The 27705-nt window shown below is 36.9% G+C and overlaps 1 protein-coding gene across 14 annotated transcripts in view; it reads left to right on the forward strand.

Annotated features, from left to right (window-relative positions):
• The window catches only part of ANKS1B (ankyrin repeat and sterile alpha motif domain containing 1B), a 1084349-nt gene that overhangs the window by 385470 nt on the left and 671174 nt on the right, over positions 1 to 27705 (forward strand). For all 14 annotated transcript variants that reach the window (XM_058741681.1, XM_058741678.1, XM_058741679.1 and 11 more), the window contains exon 10: positions 16277 to 16442. In XM_058741681.1, the coding sequence (XP_058597664.1) occupies positions 16277 to 16442 (166 nt within the window). The remainder of the gene's footprint in view (positions 1 to 16276; positions 16443 to 27705) is intronic.

Here is a 27705-nt window from a genome sequence, read left to right on the forward strand (position 1 = left end):
TCACCAACATCTGTTGTTGCCTGCGTTGTTAATGTTAGCCATTCTGACAGGTGTAAGGTGCTATCTCAATGTGGTTTTGATTTGTATCTCCCTGATGATGAGTGATGTTGAGCATTTTTTCATGTGTCGGTTGGCCATCTGGATGTCTTCCTTGGAGAAGTGTCTATTCATGTCTCTTGCCCATTTCTTCACTGGATTATTTGTTTTTTGGGTGTTGAGTTTGATATGTTCTTTATAGATTTTGGATACTAACCCTTTATCTGATATATCATTTGCAAATATCTTCTCCCATTCTGTCGGTTACCTTTTAGTTTTTCTGATTGTTTCCTTCGCTTTGCAGAGGTTTTTATTTTGATGAGCTCCCAATAGTTCATTTTTGCTTTTGTTTCCCTTGCCTCTGGAGACGTGTTGAGTTAGAAGTTGCTGCGGGCAAGATCAAAGAGGTTTTCGCCTGCTTTCTCCTCAAGGATTTTGATGGCTTCCTGTCGTACATTGGGGTCTTTCATCCAATTTGAGTTTATTTTTGTGTCTGGGGTAAGAAAGTGGTCCAGGTTCATTCTTCTGCATGTCACTGTCCAGTTTTCCCAGCACCATTTGCTGAAGGAACTGTCTTTATTCCAATGGATATTCTTTCCCACTTTGTCAAAGATTAGTTGGCCATATGTTTGTGGGTTCATTTCTGGGTTCTCTATTCTGTTCCATTGATCTGAGTGTCTGTTCTTGTGCCAGCACCATACTGTCTTGATGATTACAGCTTTGTAGTATAGCCTGAAGTCTTTGAAGGTATTGTGATGCCTCCTGCTTTGGTTTTCTTTTTCAAGATTGCTTTGGCTATTCGGGGTCTTTTCTGGTTCCATACAAATTTTAGGATTATTTGTTCTAGCTCTGTGAAGAATGCTGGTGTTATTTTGATAGGGATTGCGTTGAATATGTAGATTTCTTTGGGTAGTATTGACATTTTCACAATATTTGTTCTTCCTATCTAGGAGCATGGAATCTTTTTCCATTTTTTTGTGTCTTCTACAATTTCTTTCATAAGCTTTCTATAGTTTTCAGCATATAGGTATTTCACCTCTTTGGTTAGATTTATTCCTAGGTATTTTATGGTTTTTGGTGCAACTGTAAATGGCATTGATTCCTTGATTTCTCTTTCTGTCGCTTCATTGTTGGTGTACAGGAATGCAACTGATTTCTGTGCATTGATTTTACATCCTAAAAGTTTGCTGAGTTCATGAATCAATTGTAGCAGTTTTTGGTGGAATCTTTTGGGTTTTCCATATAAAGTATCATGTCATCTGCCAAGAGTGAAAGTTTGACCTCCTCCTGGCCAATTTGGATGCCTTTTATCTCTTTGTGTCATCTGATTGCAGAGGCTAAGACTTCCAATGCTATGTTAAATAACAGTGTCGAGAGTGGACATCCCTGTCTTGTTCCTGACCTTAGGGGGAAAGCTGTCAGTTTTTCCCCATTGAGGATGATATTAGCGTGGGGTTGTTCATATATGGCTTTTATGCTCCTTCTAGCCCTCCTTTCTTGAGGGTTTTTATCAAGAAAGGATGCTGTATTTTGTCAAATGCTTTCTCTGCATCTATTAAGAAGATCATATGGTTCTTGTCCTTTCTTTTATTGATGTGATAAATCACATTGATTTGTGGGTATTAATCTAGCCCTGCATCCCAGGTATAAATCCTACTTGGTTGTGGTGAATAATTTTTTTAATGTATTGTTGGATCTGGTTGTCTAATATCTTGTTGAGGATTTTTGCATCCATGTTCATCAGGGAAATTGGTCTGTAGGCCTCCTGTTTAGTGGGGTGTTTGTCTGGTTTTGGAATGAAGGTAATGCTGGCTTCATAGAAAGAGTTTGGAAGTTTTCCTTCCATTTCTAATTTTTGGAACAGCTTCAAGAGAATAGGTGTTAACTCTTCCTTAAATGTTTGATAGAATTCTCTTGGAAAGCCATCTGTCCCTGGACTCTTGTTTTTTGGCACATTTTTGATTACTAATTCGATTTCCTTACTGATTATGGTCTGTTCAAATATTCTATTTCTTCCTGTTTCAGTTTTGGTGGTGTATATATTTCTAGGAATTTGTCCATTTCTTCCAGATTACCCATTTTATTGGCATATAATTGCTCATAATATTCCTGTATTATTGTTTTTATTTCTGTTTTGTTGGTTGTGATCTCTCCCTTTCATGCTTGATTTTATTTGGGTTCTTTCCTTTTTCTTCTTGATCAAACTGTCTAGTGGTTTATCAATTTTGTTAATTCTTTCAAAGAACCAGCTTCTGGTTTCATTGATCTGTTCTACTGTTTTTTGGTTTCAATAGCATTAATTTCTGCTCCAATCTTTGTTATTTCCTGTCTTCTGCTGGTTTTGGGTTTTATTTGCTGTTCTTTTTCCAGCTTCATTAAGGCGTAAGGTTAGGTTGTGTACCTGAGATCTTTCTTCCTTCTTTAAGAAGGCCTGGATTGCTATCTACTTTCCCCTTATGACTGCCTTTGCTGCATCCCAGAGGTTTTGGGTTGTGGTGTTATCATTTTCATTGACTTCCATATACTTTTAATTTCCTCTTTAACTGCTTGGTTAGCCCATCCATTCTTTAGTAGGATGTTCTTCAGTCTCCAAGTATTTGTTACCTTTCCAAATGTTTTCTTGTGGTTGATTTCGAGTTTCATAGCGTTATGGTCTGAAAATATGCACAGCGTGATCTCGATCTTTTTGTACTTACTTAGGGCTGATTTGTGTCCCAGTATATGGTCTATTCTGGAGAACGTTCCATGTGCACTGGAGAAGAATGTATATTCTGCTGCTTTAGGATGAAATGTTCTGAATGTATCTGTTAAGTCCCTCTGGTCCAGTGTGTCATTCAAAGCCATTGTTTTCTTGTTGATTTTTTTGATTAGATGATCTGTCCATTGCTGTGAGTGGGGTGTTGAAGTCTCCTACTATTATGGTATTACTATATTACCTTATTATATATTACTGTATATATAATATACTATATAATATATATAATACTATATAATATACCATAATATACTATATAATATATATATAATATACTATATAATATGTATTACTATATATATATTGGTGCTCTCACATTTGGTGCATAAATGTTTACAATTGTTAAGTCTTCTTAGTGGATAGACCCCTTGATTATGATATAATGCCCTTCTGCATCTCTTGATACAGTCTTTATTTTAAAGTCTAGATTGTCTGATATAACTATGGCTACTCTGACTTTCTTTTGTTGACCATTAGCATGATAGATGGTTCTTCATCCCCTTATTTTCAATCTGAAGGTGTCTTTAGGTGTAAAGTGGGTCTCTTGTAAACAGCATATAGATGGATTTTGTTTTCTTATCCATTCTGTTACCATATGTCTTTTTATTGGAGCATTGAGTCCATTGATATTTACAGTGAGTACTGAAAGATAGGAATTTATTGCCATTATGATGTTTATGGAGTTGGAATTTCTGGTGGTGTTCTCTGGTCCTTTCTAATCCTTTGTTGATTTTGGGGTGTGTGTGTGTGTGTGTATGTGTGTGTATATATATATATATATATACACACACATACACACAACTTTTCTCCCCTCAGAAAGTCTCCCTTAAAATTTCTTGCAGGGCTGGTTTAGTGGTCACAAACTCCTTTAATTTTTGTTTGTCTGGGAAACTTATTATCTGTCCTTCTATTTTGAATGACAGCCTTGCTGGATAAAGAATTCTTGGCTGCATATTTTTCCGATTCAGCACACTGAATATATCCTACCACTCCTTTCTGGTCTGCCACATTTCTGTGGATAGGTCTGCTGCAAACCTGATCTGTCTTCTCTTGTATGTTAGAGACTTTTTTTCCCTTGCTGCTTTCATGATTCTCTCCTTGCCTGAGTATTTTGTGAATTTGACTATGATATGCCTTGTTGATGGTTGGGTTTTGTTGAATCTAAATGGGGTCCTCTGTGCTTCCTGGATTTTGATGTCTGTGTCTTTCCCCAGGTTAGTTAAGTTTTCCACTATGATTTGTTCACATAACCCTATTTCTCTCTCTTCCTCTTCTGGGACCCCTATGATTCTAATGTTCCTTTTTAATGAGTCACTGATTCTTAATTCTTAAATTGTGCTCTTTTGCCTTAATCTCCCTCTTTTTTTCTGCTTCACTATTCTCTTTAAGTTTGTCCTCTATATCGCTGATTCTCTGTTGTGCCTCGTCCATCCTTGCTGCCACTGCATCCATCCGTGATTGCAGGTCAGTTATAGCATTTTTAATTTCATTCTAGCTATTTTTTACTTCTTTTATCTCTGCAGGAAGGGATTCTAATCTATTTTTGACTCCAGCTAATATTCTTATTATCGTGATTCTAAATTCTGGTCCAGACCTCTTGCTTGTATCTGTGTTGGTTAAATCCCTGGCTGTCGTTTCTTTGTGCTTTTTCTTTTGGGGTGAATTCCTTTGTTTTGTCATTTTGAAGGAAGAAAAGGAATTAAGGAGGTAGAAAAATTGAAAATAAATAAAATTAAAATTAAAAAAATATTAAAATTAAAGTCACACACACTCAAATTGAATAAATGATGCTAGATCTTAGGTGTGTTTTGGTTTGGGTGTTGAAAGTGGTTTGACAGATTAGAGAAAAAAAAGGGCGGGGGGAGAAAAGGAAATTGTTTGAGAATTTGAAAAAATGAATACACTGAAGTAGACGAAAATGAGATGATGGGGGTAAAATAGAATTTGAAAATATATACACAAAAGTAAAGAATATAGTAGAAAAAGATTAAAGAAAAATATTTTTAATAAAATTAAAAATAAATATGAATTTTTTAGTTTTCTGTATTTAAGAAAAAAGAAAAGAAATGAAAAAGAGAAGAAAGATAAAAAAAACAAATCATGTGAAAATTTGAAAAAGTGAATACATTGTAGTAGACTAAAATAAAATGATGGAAGTAAAATAGAATTTGAAAAAATTTACATAAAAGCAAAAATATAGTAATGATAATTAAATAAGAATATTTTTTAATAGAAATTGAAAATAAAAATGAAGTCTTTCTCTTTCTGAATTCAAGAGAAAGAAAAGAAATGAAAAAGAGAAAAAAGAAAAAGAAAGGAAATTGTTTGAAAATTTGAAAAAGTGAATACACTGAAGTAGACTAAAATAAAATGATGGAAGTAAAGTAGAATTTGAAAAAATTTACACAAAAGTAAAAAATATAGTAATAAAAATTAAAGAAAGTTATTTTTAATAATAATTGAAAATAAAAATGATTTTTTTTTCTATATTCAAGAAAAAGAAAAGAATTGTAAAAGAGAAAAAGAGAAAAAAAAAGAAAGAAAATTGAATAGATGAACCTGCTAACAGATTGCAGTAGGACTGAAATTGCTTCCTTTTCCCCTGGAAGTCAGTCTATGTAGCTCTTTATAGTCCATAAATTAAGTCAGCGGTGAGACTTGTGTTCTTGAAGAGTGAAGTTGGTCCAGTTGGGTGGGGTAACAGCTCTGCTCTCCACTAGATGGTGTTGCTAGCCTACTGGGGTGGATTGTTATGGAGCTCATAGGTGTGTATGCACATGTGCGGGAGTGGTGAAAATGGCGCCACCCAGCTACCCAGTCTGTTCTCCCTGATCAGCAATCACGCACCCATCCTCTGTCTTCAGCTCTCACCCACTCCCCGCTTTTTCACTCTCCGTGACCAGGCCCCAGGTAGTACCTCTCTCCCAAGTTTTGTCTCAGATGCGGCTGTTTTCCCCAGCCCCTTATGTCCGAAGGACTGTGGCTTTGACCCGCTCCACCCCTCTGTGGGAGGGTCTCACTGAGCAATGGCCGAATATTGGCTGCACCCAGCAATGCCCAATGGACCCTGTTGTCGCCGGTGCCCCGAGACTGCGACCAGGTGCCAGTCCGTCCCAGAAAATGTTTGTAAGACAGTGTAGCAGCAGCGTTGCAGGGATTATGGAAAATCACAACACACATCGGCTCCAGGCTTCACTCTTAACAACCTTGCCCCAGCACCAGCGAATGTGGCTGCCTTCTGGGGTAGGCTGGGACTGGGTGGCTTCAACAGTCTCTGCCAGGTGTCCTTCCAGCAGTGGAACCGCTTTTCCCCATGTGACCTGAGAACCTCCCGGACCCCACTCTGTTCCTGGGGATTCCCCTTTCCCACCAGAGCACTGCCAGTTATTGAGCTGCAGAGTTGCAGCCTTTGTGCTCCCCTTGTGTACAGTCTTAATGGAATTTAAACCCTCTCCTTTCTCCTTTCTCCCTTTTTAGTTTAGTCCCTGTGGCTGTTTCCAATTTTCCATTTTCTCTCCAGCTGCTTTTGGGGAGGGGTGCTTTTCCCGTATCCCCCCCCCTCCCCGGTCTCTGTCCTCTCTCCACTCGCAAAAGCACCTCCCTTCCTGCGCCTTCTCGCTCCCCAAGTTCACCTCTCTGCATCATGTACCTGCTCAATTCTGCGGTTCAGGTTGTGCAGATTGTTGTGTTAATCCTCCAATCAGTTTTCTAGGTGTGTAGGATGGTTTAGTGTTGGTCTGGCTGTATTTCAAGGACGTGAGACACACAAAAAACTTCCATACTGTTCTGCCACCTTGGCTCCTCTCCTCAGCACCTTCAACTTTGAAGTGACTGATCAAGAGAGTCTTAACTAAGAATAGATATACATGAACATTAACTGATAACACTTTCCAAAGGGGAACATTATCCTGACATCCTGACAACCATTTACAACTCAAATGATTGCTTTTGATTACAACTTTTTTCATTCATGAGAGAGGCTTCATAGGAGACAGGGTTCCCTCTACATACCCCCCTACACACACACACACACACACACACACACACACACACACACACTTCATTATTTGATAGATAAAAAGTAGCAAATGTACATAATTTTTTAGAAAGTATAAGTGATAGTTATGCAGTTCATATAAATAGTGCCTTATAACATCGTGCTTTAGGAATAATAATGGCAGTTTATCAATCCCATCTGTTTCCAGGCAAAGGAAGAAAAATTTCAACATGGCAAAAGTCCAAAAGCTGATGCAATCTAAAGATTTGCTTTCTAAAGGTCTCCTGTAACAATTGACAAATTAGCTGGAAGGAGGTTTTAAACCAATACAAACTTCAACTAACAGTACCCATTTTTCCAAACCCTCATTAACACTGTGTATTATCTATAGCAATTTGATCAAGAATGGTATACCCTGTGTTACTTTAATTTATATATATTTAATTATAAATTAGATCAAGCTCTTTTCATATAAGAAATTTCTAGCTGTTTCTCAACTACTCTTATCCTTTGTCCACTTTTCCCTAGGTTGATGATCTCTTTCATCTCGATTTGTAACTCTCTTTATATAATAAAGATATTAGCTCTTTGTCATATGTGTCAAAGAATTTTCCAAATCTGTCATTTGTATCTTAATTGTTTTTATATTTTAGTGGCTTAATAGAAAGTTATTTGCATGTACTCAGATTCATCAATGTTGTTCTCTACAGCTCTGGTTGTATGTCTGGTTATAGCTCCTGTTCAAAGTTCATTACTATTTTAAGCTTATTATTATAAGGGTATTTACTTATTATTTAAATACTTATCTGGAGTTTATTTTGTTATAAGGAATGAAATATTAATCCAGCTTTATTATTTCTTTTCTAATGACTTGTCAGTTATCTCACTGGCAATTATTAAATAATCCATTTTTTTCTTGCTGATTTGAAATAACACCTTTGTAACATAATAAAATACATTTTCACAAGTATTGGAGCTTTGTTTTTTAAAATTCTCTCCTTTCTTGCCTTTCAATTATTGTACCAGAACCATTTATAATTTATTTAAGTATCTGCTAAAGGCTTATCTCCACCCCCTCCATTACTTTTCTCTTTTCAAATTGATACCTGGCTATTGTCACACATTTATTTTTCCAGATTTACTGTAGGATTACTTGTCAAGATCCAAGATGCAGTAGGAGGAAAACTCTATTGCAATATTACTGCATCACATGTAAGATGAAGTGAAAGTGAAAGAATCACTTGTTAAAATATTGAATCATATCATAATATAACAAGGAGTATTTTTCCATTGGATTTTAGTTTTAATGTATCTCTCTCGATCCTTAATAGTTTCTGTTGCCTCCTTTGAGATGCCTTCTGCTAGGTTATTCTATCAGTTTTCCATTGCTGCAGTAACAAATTACAATAAACTTAGCGGCTTAAAAAAGCACACAAATTTATTATTTTACATTTCTGGTAGTCCAAGATGGTGCCCACTGGGCTAAATTCAAGGTGTTGGTAAGACTGCATTTCTTTCTAGAGACTCTAAGGGAGAATGTATTTTCTTGCTTTTTCTAGTTTCTGTAAGTTCGCCCATTCCTTGACTCATGGCTGCCTTCCACCTTCAAAGCCAGTAATGGCTAGGCAAGTCTAACACATTGCATCACTCTGACACTGACTCTTTTCTCTTTACAATGACTATAATAATGCAGGATGATCTCTCCATCTCAAGTTTCTTAACTTAATCACATCTGCAAAGTCCCTTTTGCCATGTAACATAATATATTCACAGGTTCCAGGGATTAGGATGTGACTATCTTTGAGGGGCCATTATAGTGCCTACCACAATTATCAATGCTACTTTTCCTAGGGCTGTCTTGCTGTCACTCATTCTTCCCTCCTACCCAAAGATTCTCATTATTATTTTCTTATTATTCCATATTTATATTGTAGTCTTCCATATTTGAATGTCATTGTAAGTCTCTAAGGGATAATTTTCTTGATAATTGTGAGATATGTCAGAACAGTTAAAACCACTTCCAAAAGCTTTTGCCTACTTTGAGTCATTTGGGATTGTGAGTCATCTCTAACTTTGAAAGAGCCATAAACCCGCACTCCCTTGTGTTAGTGTTACTGCTCTCATTATTAGAAAAAGGATTCAGAAAACAGTAAAAGTATGCAGGTAGCTTATCATAATACTAAGCCAACACTTCTGTTCTCATCGTCTTATTTACCTAATATCTTAAAACTCATCTAAGTCAAATCACCATTTTCTATTCTCAAGAGACGTCTTGTGTTGATCAGTGTAGGCTTGAAGACTTCCAGTAGCAGAACTCAGCAGCCAGTTTCATACTGGGAAGCATTAATTGTTAGAAAGCCCATCCTGAGCTGAAATCTGTCTCCTTGTTACCATCTGTCCATCTATAGTCTTTCTACCCTCTCAGTGATAGAGAACAATTCTAATCACTCTTCTTTTCAAATACTTGTGATAAATGTTTTCCTGTACCTTTTCATCTTCAATCTTTTTTTCATATGACATGGGTTTGATACTCAAAGTTTTCTTACCCACGTCTAGAGAAAACAGTCCATTTGGTCTTTGCATGTTTTCTAACGTAGGCCCCAGTACCAAATTGAGGGCACCAGGTGTGGTCACACTGAAGTGTTGGTTAAGCTGCTTCCATTTCCTCCATGTGGTTAAGAATAGAATCACATTCACAGAGATGCTGTGCCAAAGTAATCTAGAAAAGCACCTAAGGTAGCCTTATTTCTTTCCTCTTTTCTTTCTTTTTTCTTTTCTTTTCTTTTCTTTCCTTTTTTTTTCTTTTCTTTTCCTTCCTTTCCTTTCCCTTCCTTTCCCTTCTCTTTTTTCTTTTCTCTTTTCTTTTCTTTTCCTTTTCTTTTCCTTTAGAGAGAGAGAGAGAGAGAGAGAGAGAGATCAGGGGAGAGGGACAGAAGGAGAGAGAGAGACAGAGACGGAGAGGGAGAATCTCTCCACGCTCAGTGCAGAGCCTGATGCTGGGCTCAATTCCATGATGCTAGGATCATGACCTGAGCCAAAAATCAAGAAATTAAGAGTCAGACGCTCAACTGAATGAGCCACCCAGGCACTCTGGGTAGCCTTATTTCTGATAAAAAGTCACATGATTGGTGCATTTGAGAAACAATTGTGCCTATATCTGGGTCCCAAGTTGTTGCTAAGGTTCTTCATAAGTCATAAAGTCAAGTATCCCTTAATCCTTTTAATGAATAAAATCTGCACCACCTAATAAGGATGGTCAACATGATGCAGTTAGCCTGTCTTTTATGAAATTACTAAACAGGTTAATTCCCAATTCTAATTAGCACAGATGAAGGAAGGGCAGTCACAATTGCTACTCTAAATATCAAACTTGTATTAAATCAGTCAATGTCACATTATCTCTTGAGTATATTATATTGTCATTCATACTGTCAGCTGTACCTCCTAATTACTTTTTTCATGGTATTGCTTATCTATAACCCTCAAGCTAAATTTTTATAACTAATATATATGCTAAACCAAAAGACTTTATATTTAATCACTAATAAATTTGACTTGTTAGATTTAGCTTACCACTGGAATTTTAGAACTTTTGGGAGCACAGTGTGAGCAACACATGAAAGCATATTATTTAGGCATTTTATTACTCCTGTTTACTTTGGGGAGGAGCATATGTTCTATTAATTTATTCAATGCTTATAGTATGCATCTTTTTGAAGAAGTATTGTTGGGTCCACACATTGCACAATCAACTATAGCAGGTACACTGAAGCTGACTAAGTAGACTAAACATGGAAGCCAGACATTCCCTCGGGAGCTGTCAAGTCAGACACTCAGGGCTTTAGGGGCCTGTTCAGGATTCAGGGACAGAGCATTTTTAGTCCCTCAAGAGACAGCTGGCAAACACCAAGATAGAGAACACAATCCTAGGTATGCTACTCTTATTTAAAAAAAACAAAAACAAAAACAAGAAACAAGCACAGAAACAAGTCTGGGATCCTGCAACCAGGCATTAGAATATAATTAGAGGCTAAATATCAAGAAAAAAACCAAAAACTGCTAACCAAATTGGAACCCAATTATGCTAAATTAACTACAATGGAGCCTTGAAGGTGAGTCACAAATTGTAGGGCCAATTTTTTTAATTCATCTAGTCCATCACCAGGATTTATCATCAAAAGTATGTTGATAATTAGCTTGTATATCAAAGTCCAGGCTTCCCACTGTAAGGAAAAAGGCTTGCAAAGGTTAGGAAGTTGGCAAGGCTATATACTACCTAATAACATATGGAGGTTTTTTCTTTCCCTTAGTTCTGACAATAAAGATCTTGTCATAGTCCTTTTTTAAATCTGTGATACAATAATATGAACACTAAAATAGCTGTCACAAGACCTTAACTGGAGCCCTGAAACTTCCATTAACCAGATGCTGAATATTGAAGAAGTCACTGAGGAATTCCAAGCCTTATTTTTTGGGTGGAGATACTAATAACATTGGTAGGCTGGTGTGAGGGCTAATAAGAATCATCTGGGCAAATGAAGTACTATTCACTTTGCAGACTATAAAACAAGTGTAAATTGCTATTCTTACAGTGATTTGCATCTATGATAGTTTCTGAATGACATTGTTTCAGATTTCATTAATTCAACATATATTTATTAAGTGCATACTATATGAAAATCATGGTCATAGTCCTTGCCTCTATGGTTTTTTAATTCCAGTGGAGGATGTGGGCCTTAAAATACTAACTAAAATATTAATTATTTTATATATTCATTTTTAGTATGTATTGACAGAGTCCTAACATGAATACGGTATTTTGCTAGGTGATAGACAAGCATGTCTTTAGAAATTAACCTCACTTATCTTATAGATTAATGGGATTATGTTTAACCTCTGGTTTATTCTCCCAGATCTAGTTATTTCATTTAGCATGCTATCTGGATCATTAATGCATCTAATGAAGTCATTTAGTATAGAAACTCTGAGATATCATGAAAAGCCATGTTAAATATTTAAAAAGAATCAACATGTATTATGACTAGAGCATTTTATGTTCTCTCTAAAAGTTATGATGAAAGTAAATGAGTTGATTTTGACATAATTTACTAGCATAACCTTATGCTAGTGTTTGAAAGTGAATTAATTGGAAGAGGAACAGAGAAGGCAAGGAGACTAGTTAAGAAGTTGTTATAGCAGTTCAAGTGAGATACAGTGGTGACCTGGACTTAGGGTGGTAGCAGGAATGGAGAGAAATGAAAGTGTTTGAGGTATTATTCAATGATGAAGTAAGGGACTTGGGGATTGACTGGGTATAGCATTGAGGAAGAATGAGGAAGGAAGAACAGCCCCCAAATTGTCAGAGTGGCTGGTGTATGGCAGTACAATTTGCTGACAGGAAACAAAGGAGAGGGAATGATTTGAGGAGAAGTTGACAAAATGTGTAAAAATTGTTTTTTAAAAATAAACATGAGGATAATTGTGAATGTTTTGACAGAGATGAACATGAGGGGAGACTTATCCTACCAGATAGTAAGATTAATTTTAAGGTTTCAGTAATCAAAACAGTGTGATTTTGGTACTAGAATAGATTGACATATGGAACCAATTAGAAAGTCCAGAAACAGATTCAATTAAATGTAAGCATATGGTATATACCTATTGTTACAGGAATTCTATTTCAAAAGAAATAGTTGAATATTTAAACACAGGTATATGCATAAGAATGTTCCCTTAAAATCAAAACATCGAAATTTCAATATGATAAGATTCACTAAAATAAATCATGACCATGTGTATACTGAGACTTAACCTTAAATTTATCATGTAGACACATATTTGTCATTGAAACTTGTTCAGAATGCATTATTAGAAGTAAATACATATCAGAATACAAAGCATTACATATAATACATATACATATTTATAGATAATATCTTGATATAAGGATATCTTGATATCAATCTCTAGCACTTAGCATAGTCCTAAGTATATATGATAGATTCCCAGTTAATATCTGTTGACCAATAATGCCTGGTATATGAAATTAAGGTCTTGTGAAAAATCCCTTGAACCTTCATCCCACTTTGGGTGGGAAAATGCAGTGTCCTCCTCAAGATTTCTGTAGAACCTACAGGATATCCTGTCTTGGTTCTCCCGATCACCTCTTGCTGTAAACTCCTGTATGTGTAGAACTCTTGATCATTAATTTTTCTCACCTTGTGTCTGTTCTTGACTCTCTGCCCCATGACTACATACCTTGGTTAGTTGTACAAAAAGACTCATTCAGAATGTTAATAGCAAATTGTGCTTAATAATAAAACACCTAGGAAATGTTTAAAAGTCCACTGTCAGGAGAATCTGTAAAGTATTATTGTATACCTATACAGTGAATTCCGTTACCACTTTGAAAATAAATGAAACTCAGAAACTTTATATTGATTGAAAAAGTCATAGAAAAGCAAGAATATTTTATACTATTCTTATGAAAGTCAAAAGCATGTAGTACAAAACAATTTATTCTTTATCAATGTTGCTTACATATATAGTTAAATTTCAGCAACAACTCAAGGAACACAAAGTTCAGAACAAATATTAGCCATGGTTGGGGAGGGAGGAGGAGAAATTGGAAAGGGGAGCACAGGTAGGAAGCGTGGGTTTCATGGTAATGTTCTAAACTGAGTAGTGGACACACATAGATTCATCTCATTATTTTATTATATCACATATCCACCCCTCTGTTGAGGGATACTAGTCAGATATTTTGTTGAGTGTGCCTTCTTTAATGAAAAATAATGGCACTTTCTTAGTAAGCAGTAGAGGGTGTATTTCATTGTTGTTTAAAATATTTTTTTCTTTCCTTTGCACACACTCACATGTCTACACACACATTTACAGAGGGAAGCAGTCTGGGAGGATATACAGCAAAATGTTACTATTAGTTTCCTGAGCATGCTGTGTTTTCATGTGATTTTTTTCTTTCTTTATATTTTCTAATATTTCTCTAATAAATAATATACTTCATTTTTAAGGAGAAAGCAAAGTAACGCATTCTGTGTGGTTAAATTACAGAGCATTTTTCAAGGCCATTAAATATTCATAGTTCTTTATAAACAGAGTAAAATTTCAATCTAACTAAATCCATGAAGAATGGGTTGTTCTGATTAATTTGATTTTAAGATGAACTAGGGTTTAAGCTAGGGACTTTTTTCATGACTCTTTGTAATCTTATTATCATAAACTCAGTTTTTGCTTTTGACATGTAAAACAGTAAGCAATACCAGTAACGGATAATAATAACCAAACCGAAGAGCAAAGTAATTTATACCTGAACAAGGCATAATCATTTCCCTAATTGATAGTTAGAATTTTTTAAAAAGGACATTAGAGAGTGTTCATTTGATCAGTAAATATTTATTGCCCCTATGTGGCAGGACTTGTATTAGAATCTGGGGATAGAGTGGTGAACAAAACAAATTCCAGCCTTCATGGAGTTTACAGTCATCTGATATATTCACTTTACAATGTGTTTTATAGATAATTTTATCACTACATAGTTCTACTTAAAGATTTCCAGTAATTAGGAGTTTCTTTTGTTGCTTTCTAGTGTATTTTCAGCTATTGTTACATTAGTGCATTTTTGTTTAAAAGAAAAAAAAGAGAGGTTAGAGAGGGAGAGAGCCAAAGCATAAGAGACTCTTAAAAAACTGAGAACAAACTGAGGGTTGATGGGGGTTGGGAGGGAGGGGAGGGTGGGTGATGGGTATTGAGGAGGGCACCTTTTGGTGCACTGGGTGTTGTATGGAAACCAACTTGACAATAAATTTCATATTAAAAATAATAATAAAAAATAAAAGATAAGCAATATTATTAATTCATAGAGCTTTTTTTTGTTTTGACTCGGATTTGCCCTTTTTGACTTATAAATGTTGGTCTTTGTTCTGCCTTTAAGAACTCTGGAATAATCTACCATAGCAACTTCTCCCCATCCCTTGCTTTGTGGGAGAGCTCTTTAGGGATAGCCTTTCAAATGTGTTGAGAAAGCTATGATGCTGCTGTAAGGCTTCTCCAGGATAGAACATGGCAGTTCCTTTCATCATTTCATCTGTGACATGATTTTCAAATCATATACCATCTTGATTGCTTTCCCCTGGATACTTTCTACTTTGTCACCCTTTGTTGTTAAAAATAAATTACTCCCAATTTCCTGCTTTCAATAGAGTAGAGTGAACATAATTGATTCTTTGATGTCTGAGGGTCTGGTATGGTCTGAAAGCAATTACACTGACCTTGAATACTTATTCTACAGTACTGTAAATACCATTATAGAAAAAAATAGGAGCTTATACTAAATCTTTACTGACCTTGGGTCATATCTTGGGAGATTTTTTTGAAAATGAGTTTATTTTTTTTCTTGTCTTTTTCTTTTGATAGTGAAAATAACAAACATCAAAAACAAAACATAATAGGGAAATTCATTATGCAGGTATCTGTTTTTCTTCTCTACTATACTGTGAACTTTCTGAGAGCAAGGATTGTACCTTATTAGTTTTTAAAAATCTTTAGCACTTAGCATAGTCCTAAGTGGATATGATAGATGCCAAATAATATCTGTTGACCAATTAATGCCTTGTATATGAAATTAAGATCTTGTGAAATGAAATGAATTCCTATTTTTAGAATGCTTAAAAGAATCAGTAGTATAGAATTGGACCGTCATTTTATCCTAACCTGAAATGACAAAAAAGAAATAAATAAATAAAATCCCTATTAGCAATAGCTCAAACAACAAGGACTTTTTTTATTTAAGAAGTCTGTAGTAACTAACCAGTCCTGGGGCTCTTTCAGTCCTGGGGCTCTTTCAGTAGCTCAGTGATAACATCAAGGTCCTAGGCTTGTTTTATCCTTCTCTTGCCATTCTTAGCCTATTACCTTTCTGATCTTAAGGTTATTACCTTATGGTCACAACATGCCTGTCCTGTGTGCAGACATCAAAACTGCATCCAGAGAGAGGAAACTGAGGGTGGCTAAGGCTCTGAAAGAGCCCCATTGCATGTTTCTTTCTCTGGGGAAAAATATTTTTCCAGAAGTCTCCCTTTTATCTAACTGGCCAAAATTGAGTCACATGGCTGGCTATCCCTAGGAAGCTGGCAAAGGAGTAGAGTCTTGGGAATAACTGTTGATTAAACGACAGTTTATGCCACAACTAGAAAATAGCCATATACTACAAAAAGAGATCATGACAAAGGATCATGAACTTTAGTATGTCAGTGATAAATTCAGGGGAACCGAACTGTCAGGACCCTTCGAAAAGATCACTGATAATATTGGGGTTACATGATGATATAACTTATTCAAACAGATGAATCAGCATCTCTTAATCAGTTTTGGAAGAACTGATGAATCTGATTATCTTTTCTAGTTTTTATAAATCAAACAAGCTGTGTCTTTATCACAAAGCTATTTTTATTTTTTCTCCTTCCTTTCAGGAGTCCTATCCAAAGAAGAGGAATTACACTATGGAAATTGTACCATCTGCTTCTCTCGATACATTTCCTTCAGAAAATGAGAACTTTCTATGTGATCTCACGGACATAGCAGTTACAAAGAAACCTTGCTCCTTAGAAATTGCAAGGGCCCCTTCTCCAAGAACTGGTAATATTTCCTTTTCTAATATTAATTTTTTGTAGAACGGGTAATATTTCTTACATTGGACCAATTCAGTTTGCATGCTTGTGTGTGTGAAGAGGCATCATTAATATTTTGATTTTCCACAATATTTTAAACATGAAAGTGCCCCAGTATAGTCACATTAATCATTTTTTGCATTTTGAAGTGAGTCCCAGTAAGTCAGTTTTTGATACAATATCTCTTAACTTCCTGACAAGAGTGGTACTGCCTTGGTGAAGGCACTTTGAAACCTTGCAAAAGTGAAAAACCTTTTAGGTCAGGTGCAAAACTTGGGGTTCTTTAAGAAAAGAAAACCTTGAGGTCCTTTAGAACTTCATAGCAGATTTGGTAGCAAGTCTTTTAATATACTTTTCTGCATCCTGTTTTCTGTTTATTGAAATGTACTCAGGTACTTTGTATATTTTATATCTTTCATGCTATTTTCAGATCCATTATTTTATTTATTTTCATTATCAATTAGTGTACAAGTTAAGTAAATATTATGCCCATTTTACTGATAAGGAAATTGGAGCTAAGTGTCTTATTTAAGATCAATACATAAGGGGGCCTTTCTTGAACATGAGTATTTGACTATCATTATACCTCTGTTACTTCACCACCGCCTCTAAGAAAGAATGCAAGATAGTAACATGAACTCTATGATGGAGGAATGTTTCAAGTGGGTGGTCAATATATTCAATGCTGCAAAGAAGTTGTAAGAGAAACTTAATAGAGGGATTTTGGTTTGACAATCCAATTGCTGCTTAATTTTGCAAAGTAAGTTTTATAAGTGATGAAATAAAATTTTCAAATTTCTGGAAGTTAACAGTGAGACACTGGAAAATGGAAGAGTACAGATTACCCTTTCAAGAAGATTAGAAGAAGAGATAGGATAGTAACATGAGAAAAAAGAGGTGCAAGGGAGAAATATCTAGTTTTATTTTAGAATAAGTAAGCCTTGGTCAAGTTCAGAGGTTAAAGGAATTTGCTGGTAGAGAGATTAAAGATAAAAACTAAGAAGAAAGAACACAATGGGTAGAGAAGACCCAGACATTACTTCCCCCAGAGAGAAGATAGAGCATTGTTACGAATATAGAGAAATTCTGAACTATGTATTTCCAAATGGATTACATTTCTGGATTAAGATAAAAAGTCATTGGCTGAAAAGAAGAGGTAGATCTTGAGAAGGATTAAAGTAAAATTCAGAAGTGCCATTTTAGATAATAACTGAGAAATTTTATAGAAGTGGACAAATGAGAAAGCATTGAGACAAAGGATGTTGTATGAGTCATAAGCATGCAGAAGGAGGATTTTTAGGATGAGGTAAGAGCATAATAATGAAAATAGTTCAAATTTATTCAGCATTTACTAAGTGCCAGATACTGTTCTAAGTACTTTATATGCCTTATTGCATGTAATTGTTACAATGCTAGCAGGTAATAATATCATTATTACCATTTTACAAATGAAGAAACTGTAACACTGAAATATTAGGTAACTTCCCAGAGTTCTTTGTTAATAAGGGATAGATCTTGGACTTGGATTTGGTTGTCCAACCTGTGCTTTTAAATACTATGTTATACTTTATATTGGGGGATGAAGTATAGTTGAAATTGTGAACCACATGCTGAAATTCTCAAGAAATGTGGAGGTATGACTGGAAGTTCACATATGGTAGCAACAAAATCAGAAAAAGAATGTTATAATAGGATAGCATAATCTTCGGAAAAGCAGCAGATATTTGATAAAAGTGGAATAGTGAGTTATCAGAAGTAGTCACAAAAAGTGAAGTCAGTGCTGATCCCAAACTATGGCAGTTGACAAGAATGAAAACTTCCAGGGGCTCCTGGGTGACTCAGTTGGTTAAGCGACCAACTTTGGCTCAGGTCATGATCTCGTGGTTCGTGAGTTCAAGCCCACATTGGGCTCTGTGCTGACATCTCAAAGCCTGGAGCCTGCTTCAGATTCTGTGACTCCCTCTCTCTCTGCCCCCCTCTCCTGCTCCTACTCTGTCTCTCTTTCTCAAAAATAAATAAATGTTAAAAAAAAAAAAAAAAGAATGAAAACTCTTCCATAGGAGAGGTAACCAGGAAATACTGGGGAGGTCAGGGCAAAGCTCAGTAAATACAGAAAAATAGAAGGCATACATGTATAAAATGTAAAAGAGCTTTAATTAGGGCACAGAAAATACAGATGTGTTGTGGGTGGTGGAGGCAGGAATGAAAGAGTCAAAGAGGACAGGGATTTATTCATTAAACAATCAAAAGCTAATTGAGTTCCTTCATGTGCCAAGCAGTGTTCTATATGCTGAGGATACAGGGATGAAAAAGACATTGACCCAGGTAACAAGGCTGATTAGGCTTCTCCTGGTAAAAACAATTAAATATGCTAGCTAAAAATACAGAAAAGAAAAACTTAAAAGCACAAAAAAGGTAACAGGAAAATTATAAAAATTGAATAACGTATAAATTAGGAAACTTTTTGGGGTCAGTAGGTTAGTAAGATATAATCAGACCAAAACATTCATGAAGGTGGGAAACCAGTGGATTACTAAAGCTATTTTGTACTGAGGGAATTTTCTGAACCTGCTGTTGAATCCTGGTGCTTAATGCCTCATAAACCTCAAGGTTTATGTAGAGAAAAAAAATCTCTGTGCCTGTCCAGCATGGAGACCCTAATAGGAAAATCTTCCTCCATAGAGCTGGGACTCCAGGGGCTATACCTCACAGTAATCAGAAATAAACTTGTCCCATAACCCCCACCCCAAAGAAAGATGATTTGTTGTGAGAAGAACGAAGAGGGAAATTCCTGAGGTGTTATTACCAACAAACTGGTCCTCACACAAATTTGTACCACAAATTTCTATCACCTAAATGGTCCAAAAACTGTCAACCCATGAATTTAATTTAAAGTAATACCCTCATTGAGCTCCTGCCCCACATTGGGTGAGCCCTGCTCCTCTCCCTCTCCCTCTCCCTCTCCCTCTCCCTCTCCCTCTCCCTCTCCCTCTCCCTCTCCCTCTCCCTCTCCCTCTCCCTCTCCCTCTCCCTCTCCCTCTCCCCCTTTCTCTCTCCCACTACCCCTCCTGGGATTCTCTCTGCCTCTAAAGAGGAATATACTCTTTTTATAGGCCCCAAATACTTTTCTGATTAATATTAGCAGTGTACAATAGTCTAAGGAAAGAAACCTTGAAACCAGAATCACAAAAACAAGAAATAAGAGATCCACATGTGAAAAGACTTCAAATATTGCAATTATCAGGTGCAGGCTGAAAAATGACCATGCTACTATAAACACACATACACGCGCGCGCACACACACACACACACACACACACACACACTACCTCAGATTTCAAACTCATTGGATAAGTGGAACATCAGATTAGATTCAGCTGAAGGGAGATTTAGTGAGCTGGAAATTAGGGCAGAAGAAGTTTTATAGAATGTTGCACAGAGAGATGAAAAATTTAATGTGAAGGTAAGAGACTTGGAAGATACACTAGAAAATTCTAATTTGTTTCTTTAAAGCTTCAGAAGGAGAGGAGAGGGAGAATGAGGCAAAAGTAACATATTTGAAGAGCTAATTTTTCCAGAAGGCACAGGCCTGTTCTTACATTCTCATGGAAGCAGACAAGTGAATAGTTAATTTCAATAGAGTATAATAAGTTTAAGTCAATGTTATACAAAGTATTTGGGGAACAGACAAAAGGAACACTTAACTTCACCTGGGAGCTTGGGGAAGACTTCATGAAGGAGATGATGTCTGTGTCAGTTAAATATTGCTATTTAAAAAGTCGCCCCACTCAGTTGGTTAAGTGCCTGACTTCAGCTCAGGTCATGATGTCACAGTCCATGAGTTTGAGTCCCGCATTGGGCTCTGTGCTCACAGCTCAGAGCCTGGAGCCTGCTTTGAATTCTGTGTCTCCTTCTGTCTCTGCCCCTACCCCACTCATGCTCTGTCTCTGTTTCTCAAAAATGAATAAACGTTAAACAAAGTTTAAAAAGCCATCCCCAAACTTACTTAGAGGAACATTAGTCATTTAATTTGTTCACAAACCTGCAAGTTTGATGAGTTCATTCAACAGGGACACCTTATCTGTGCCACTTGGTATGAGTTGGGGCTGCTCAATTGGGGGATAAGGGACCTATTTTCAAGATGGCCCACAAATGGCTGGCAAGTTGGTGATAGCTTAGAGTTTGGCTAGGTTTATGGGCTGGGGACCATTTTTCCTCTCCATGGATTGCTTGGTTTCCTCATGACATACTGGCTAGATTATGAGAACAAGCATCTGAAAAAAAAAAAACAGGTGTTATTTTTACTATCTAGCCTTAGAAGTCACAGATAATCACTTATACTATATAATTCCATGTCTACTCAGATTCAAGGGGAGAGAACATGAACCCCACTTCTTAATGGAAGGAGTGTCAATGGTGCTTTGTAATAAAAATGGGAGATACTTTTGCTGTCAATTTTGGAAAATAAAATCTGCCATCATCTGCCCTTTGGGCACAATAATTTATATCCTTTTCCAAAATGTCGTTTAAATGTTTATTTATTTTTGAGAGAGAGAGTGCAAGTGGGGGAGGGGCAGAGAGAGAGAGAGAGAGAGAGAGAGAGAGACAGAATCCGAGGCAGGCTCCAGACTCTGAGCTGTCAGCACAGAGCCTGATGCGGGGCTTGAACTCACAGAGCATGAGATCATGAGCTGAGCCGAAGTCAGACGCTTAACTGACTGAGCCACCCAGGTGCCCCAATATATCCTTTTCCTATGGAAATTATACTTGTTTATACCTTCAGGATTTCTAAGCACTAGCCTATTATTACAAGCTCCAAGTCAAGTTTCAGGTGTGCATGCATCTCCCTGGTGTAGTTCTGATGGTGCAGGTTCTTGACTGCCTTTGCTCTTGGCAGTGATGACCTGAGACCAGTTATCAGTCTTCTTTCCTACATACCCAACATATAGTAGTGAATCAGGCATAGGGAATCCATAATTGATACTCCCATCCAAACACAGGGAGAACAAGGCATACAGTGGTCACTAGCCTGTGGCAATTCTGAATCTAATCAGGCATACACAGTTCCTTGATTAAGACTCAGTCTTGTGGCATAGGAGTTGTTCTCTGTGGCACTTGGTTCCGCCCTCTGAATCATTCTTTATTTTCCATATAAAGTAGCCTGTGTTTACAGCTGAGTATCTTTCTTACCTGCTTTTTCTGTCTTTTAAAGGTTAGGAGTCAAAGGGGCTCTGTTTTATATTTCTGTTCCTTCCAGTTCAGGCTGATAAAATTTCTCTTAAAACTTTGTGGACTTTTTGTGTTCCAATTGTATTTCACTTCATTAGACAAAAGCTTATGTTCCAGATTAGCTCTTCTCTACCTAGGACTCCTTATGAGAGCTCTGTGTGATAATGCCCTTGAGATTCTTAGAGACCCTACTATTGGACAGGGAGAATCTGTGAGTCATGCCCTTAAAAATACTTAGAGGGTTTTTTTGTCCGACTTAAAGATTCTATACAGCACCACCTGAGAGCTGTCTCAGGCCTTAACAAATAATCTTGTGTCCCACTCAGATTTGGTCATTGGCCTTAATTTGAAAATTGTTTGCCATTTGGAGCAACTGCAAATAAGAAACCCAGAAATTCCTGGCTCCTTTGTATTTGGTAGGTTATTCTTCAGTTTTCTCTCTGCTTGCATGTTATCATAGGCAGCCAGCAAAGCCAGGTTGTTCTTTAAATATTCTTCCTGGAAACATCCTTAGATCATAGAGTTCATTTGGTTAATTTTCTATTTTCCATGTTACTTCAGATGTCAATGTTGCCAAACCTGCCACTACTACAACACAAATGATGCCTTACTTTCAGCTTCTGATTACATTTGCTCTCCTTTACACCTTCACCAACAGCTTCCTCATAGTTCTCTGGGCTTCCAGGAATCCTCTCCTTGGCCCTTATGGCTTCCCCAGTCATTCACTTTGAGACCCTTCTAGCTTTTGCCTGCTGCCCAGTCACAAAGTTCATGCCACATGTTTTAGATTTTTGTTATGGCAACACCCATTTCCAAATGTCAGAATCTATTCTGGTTATTGATGGCTGCATAACATCCAACATGTTGAGGTAGTTACCTCAACACTTAGTGAGTTCAAAAAAAATTAGCCATTTATTTTGTTTGTAAATCTACAATTTGGGGAGAACTCTACAGAGACAGTTTTTTTTCTGCCTCAAGTGATATCAGCTGTGGCAGCTTCACGGCATGGTGGGGCTGAAGGATCCATTCTCAATACTGATTCTTATTCATATGTCTGGTATGGCCTATGTAGACTTCCTCATGGTAAGTGATGGCCTTCCAAGAGCAAGTATCTTAAGAGAATGAGGCAGAAGCTGTTTTGCTTTTTGACTTAACTCAGAAGGCAATATCACTTCTGTGGTATTTAAGGGCCTACGTATATTTAAGTGCAGGGGATTTAATGACCTCTACCCTTTATGGAAAAGTGTTACTAAAGTCATGTTATAAGAAGATATTCTTGGGGCGCCTGGGTGGCTCAGTTGGTTGAGCCTCTGACTTTGGCTCAGGTCATGGTCTCACAGTCTGTGAGATCTGCTGACAGCTCAGACCCTTGAGCCTGCTTTGGATTCTGTGTCTCCCTCTCTCTCTGACCCTCCCCCATTCATGTTCTGTCTCTCTCTGTCAAAAATAAATAAACATAAAAAAATTTAAAAAAAAATAAGAAGATATTCTTATAGCCTCTTTTGGAAAATACAGATTCCCATAATGCCTGAGCTGTTTGTTGCTGTTACTGCTTTAAAAGAAAACAGTACTGTTTTCAAGGGGTAAGAGTTAATTTGCATGGCTACATGATTTCCATGATTGTGTTCAGTCATCTGGTTTCAATATAAAAGAATCCAGTTTGCTCAGTTGACCCAGGTTAATTCATAATGATTGGTATTCTGTACTTTTTACCACGATTGTAAATTCTAGAGGTGAGGGAGTCCAGAATTTAAATTGAAGAATTTTTCTTTTTAATGATAGGAATAGGGATGAATACAAGTCAGAGCAGTTTCTGTTCTAATTCTAGATAGAACTTTATCAAGTGAAGCACACAAAATTCCCCTCCATAATTAACCTAGCAGGTGGAAGAGAAGATCAACATCACTGTTTGTCTTCTATCTGGATGAGGACACAGCCTGTGTCATTTTCTTTTGTTGATTCCATTAACCTGTAGCTTAGGTTTTGCATGGATCCAATTACTTCTAGGTCTCAGTCTGCTATCGTTGATTCCTCATGACCCATACCTAGCTTTGCCTTTTCCCCTCAGGACCAACTAACTAAAGCTGATGAACTCAGGGAAGTCATTGACCTCTCTTGATGCCACTGATGTTTCCTATTTTACCAAGTCCTTTACTAATAAAGGTAGGACTTTCAGAATATGGAGACATCTCTTGATGCACATGAGTCTTTTAGAGACCCTTAAACTGAACTTGGTACGTAGCTACCCTACAGTTCCTTATCCACTCAGTAAACACTTACTGAGTACTTACAGTGTTCTAGGCATTGTGCTAAATGTTGCTGAAGAAACAGTGAAACTTCTGATATTTAGGAGCTTAGGGTGTGTTAAAATTAAGAGTAATTAAGTGTAATGAGAGAGGTGAGCATAAGTGCTCCAGGAGGATAGAAGGGGAGGGATCTTGTAGAAGCTTACTGTAGGAGTTTGCTGCCTGATTGGAGCCTCGGAGAAAGAGACTCAGATACATGAACAGGAGTTGTATGCTGTATGGATGAATGAGAACTGTGTGCAGAGATCCAGAGGCATGGAAGAACACAGTTCATTCAGAGACTATGCCCAACTTAGCATGGTTAAAGTACAGAATGCTACTAAGGAAAAATGCATTAAAAGAACAAGAGGCGACATGCAGAAATTTGGATTTCACCTGGCAGCAGAAGTGAACCATTGACAGACTTTAAGTGGGACGTCGTGTGATAGGTTTTTGTTCTAGAACAGTCTCTCTGGAAGCAATGTGAAGAATAGATTGGAAAGAGATGAAGCTTGAGACAGGAAAATTAATTAGGAGATTGATGTTTAGTTTCAGCAAAACATTATGGTGACCAGTACAAAGGCAATGCCAGCAAAGAGGGGAAGGGGGAACAAAGAGGGAGGGTATAGAGGAGCAGTTATCCCTTCTCCCTTTGAAAATTCTACCACTTAGGAAATAGGTCGCCAAGGAAGCTAAATAATTATATTTGAGGGAATGCATTCTATAGTTTTTGGTTAACTGTGCTGGATAACATGGGTTAGGTTTACAGACAAAATGAGGACTTCTACACACACAAGAATTGCATTCTGAAGCTATCCTGGAGAGACTGAGAGAGAGGAAGAAATGATTGAGGGATGACTAGGTCATTAGAGAAACTGGGGACTGTTATGGCTTGAATTATGCCCCCCTCCACTTTTTGTCTTTCAATCACTAGTATTTCAGAATGTGACCTTACTTGAAGAATTTGGAGATGGCATTTATAGAGGTAATCAAGTTAAAATGAAGTCATTAGGTGGGCTGTAATCCATCATGATGGGTATCCTTATAAGAGGAGGAAATTTAGACACAGAGACAGATATGCAAAGAGGGAAGACAATGTGAAAAAACACAGGGGGAAGATGGCCATCCACAAGTCAGAGAGGCCTCGAACAGATCTTTACTTCACAGCCCACAGAATGAAACCAAACTTGATTTCAGACTTCTAGCCTCCAGACTGTGAGACAATAAATTTCTGTTGTTTAGGGCACCCAGGTAGCAGTACTTTGTTACAGTAGCCCTAAGAAGTAATTGCAGGGACTAGAACTGAGCACACAAATTCAATACATAGAAGGGAGGGGCAAATGAGGATCCTGGGCCTCTGTGGGCAGACGTTGGCTACCTGCTCATTTCAGAGGCTATGCACTTAAGGGTCTTGGCTGTGACTGGTAATCCCATTCATGGATATAAAATATGCATTTTCACAGAAAATCAGTTAACTATGCATATCAGTTCCCTGTCTGTGGTCTTTTCTATTTATTAACTAGTTAAGCTAGTATAAAGTAGATCTCATTCTGAAAAAAAATTATATCATATTCACTGGTTTAATTTAAATATGAAAGCAATTTATTAGTAAATCTATATTCAGCAAGATTTTACAGTTCAACAAGAAAATGAGTGATACATTTGCAAGGAGCATTTCAGTAATGCTTCAGTGCCTACAGATTTCATATGAAATAAAGAATGCTCTAGTACTAGGCTCATTAAATAAAGATCAACAGAAGTCCAGTCCTTGCTTGGTAAATTTGCTAAGACTCATGCTTATGCAGTCAATATTGAATCATGTTTGTTTGCCTTATTGCATCAAGCAAAGGATCTTACATAGTCATAGTGGGGACTCAATTACATAAATGAATGAAAATAAGTGAGTGAATGAATGAGTGAAAGACTGTTATCTTTAAGAGAAAATGGCTGTAATGGCAGAAAAAGTCCTGTGAAATAGATGCCATCAAAGATAATGTTTTCTTGTCTGCCTTTCATTTAATTTTAACCTTCACAGGGGAATTTTTCCATTTTATGGTAACTAGGCAACCTGTTATTTTGAATCACTTAGTGCAGGCTTTGCACACTATGGATGCTCAATAAATCCATTTTGATTAATGAGCAATTTATAACCACCAGTGAAGACTGTTTCCAATCCTGTTGGAAGAAAATAGATGATCTCTTATAAAAAGGACACAGTCAATAGTTTCATGCCAGGATAGTTTGGGTCTTGCTTACCTCTGTTCAATTTGCTAATGTGCCTACTGGTCTGTGGTCAACCTGAAATGAAGATGTCCTCTGGTGAATAATCCTCCACAACCCCCAACATCTCCCCCAACATCCTGAGAGAGGTAGTAGTGTGCGGGTGAGCCTGTAACTTATTTATACCAAAATATTTTTTGAAATAGTGGAGCTTCCTTAATTCTAATGCCAAAATTTTGCAATTAAAATAATTCAGACTGGACTAGGATGAATGTTTATCTTTGCTAAGCAAGTGGGTAGTGTCAACATGATTTCTGTGGGTATGTTGAACTCATTTAAGAGAGCAAACTATTTTTAAGCCCCTTGGAAACACTCTTTTACATACAAATACTGGGCTTGCTGATAAGAACCGTTGTTATCAAACAGCAATTATTTGTTTGGCATTTGCTCTGTACTCAGTGCTATCTTAGCCATTTATTAAACTAGTAAATTGTAAATTTGTAAGCCACTATTGGTTTATAGAGGGGGCAAAGAGAGAAAACTAGGGCAGCAGTACCTACAGAGAAATCCTGGTAAATTAATTGCTTCCTTCATCCATATGGACAGCTTACCAATTTGAAAATGTAGTCATCTCAATTTGTTAAAATTGGTGGAAGTTGGCTATATTTGGGAAACATCATCTTAAACAAAAAGAAAATTATGCTTTTTCTATCAAATCAATTTTACCTGTACTATTATGAATAACATGAAGTGTAGAATAATAAGATATCTAAAGATATAATAAACTCTTATTACAGTAATGATGGGGGGGTCTAGGTTTTTTATTATGTCATTTATTGTATCCTATAGAACAATGTCAGAATATGTATAAAAGAGGGTAAACATTCACTAATTCATAAATTCATGCTCACCTCATTCAAGCAGGGCTTTCACACTGTGTCACATTCCACTTTTTCTTTGTCGTACTCTCCTCAAACCTCAGATACTTTTTCCTACCCTTGTTTTTTTTAAGTTTAATTTATTTATTTTGAGAGGGAGAGAAAGCACAGCAAGGATGGGGCAGAGAAAGAGGGAGAGAGCGAGCTGGCTCTGTGCTGCAGAGCTCCAACTCTGGAACTGTGAGATCATGACCTGAACCAAAATCACCGAGCCATCCAGGTGCCTGACTTTTTCTACCTTGTCTCTCACTGTCAGCAGGTGGCCTCATGTTCTAGTTAATAAAGAAAATTGAAGCCATCAGAGGGAACTGTGTTGACATCCTCCACCAAGTCTATAGATACAACCTTTCCTGCACCCTTCTCTTGCTTGTACCTCCTGTTAAAGTGGAGGGATTTTCCTTTTAACAAGTTCCCTTTTCCTGTGCCTTCTCAGGAATGTGACTCTTTCATTAGGTGCTCTCTCCTGTTTTTAATTGTTCTTCTTCACTGGATCGTACACATTAAAGATTTAAATCTGCTTAAGCCTTTTTCATCTGAAAAACAAAAACAACAATAGCAG

The sequence above is a fragment of the Neofelis nebulosa genome, chromosome 8 (assembly GCF_028018385.1).
Source record: "Neofelis nebulosa isolate mNeoNeb1 chromosome 8, mNeoNeb1.pri, whole genome shotgun sequence".
In the NCBI taxonomy this organism is placed as follows: Eukaryota; Metazoa; Chordata; class Mammalia; order Carnivora; family Felidae; genus Neofelis; species Neofelis nebulosa.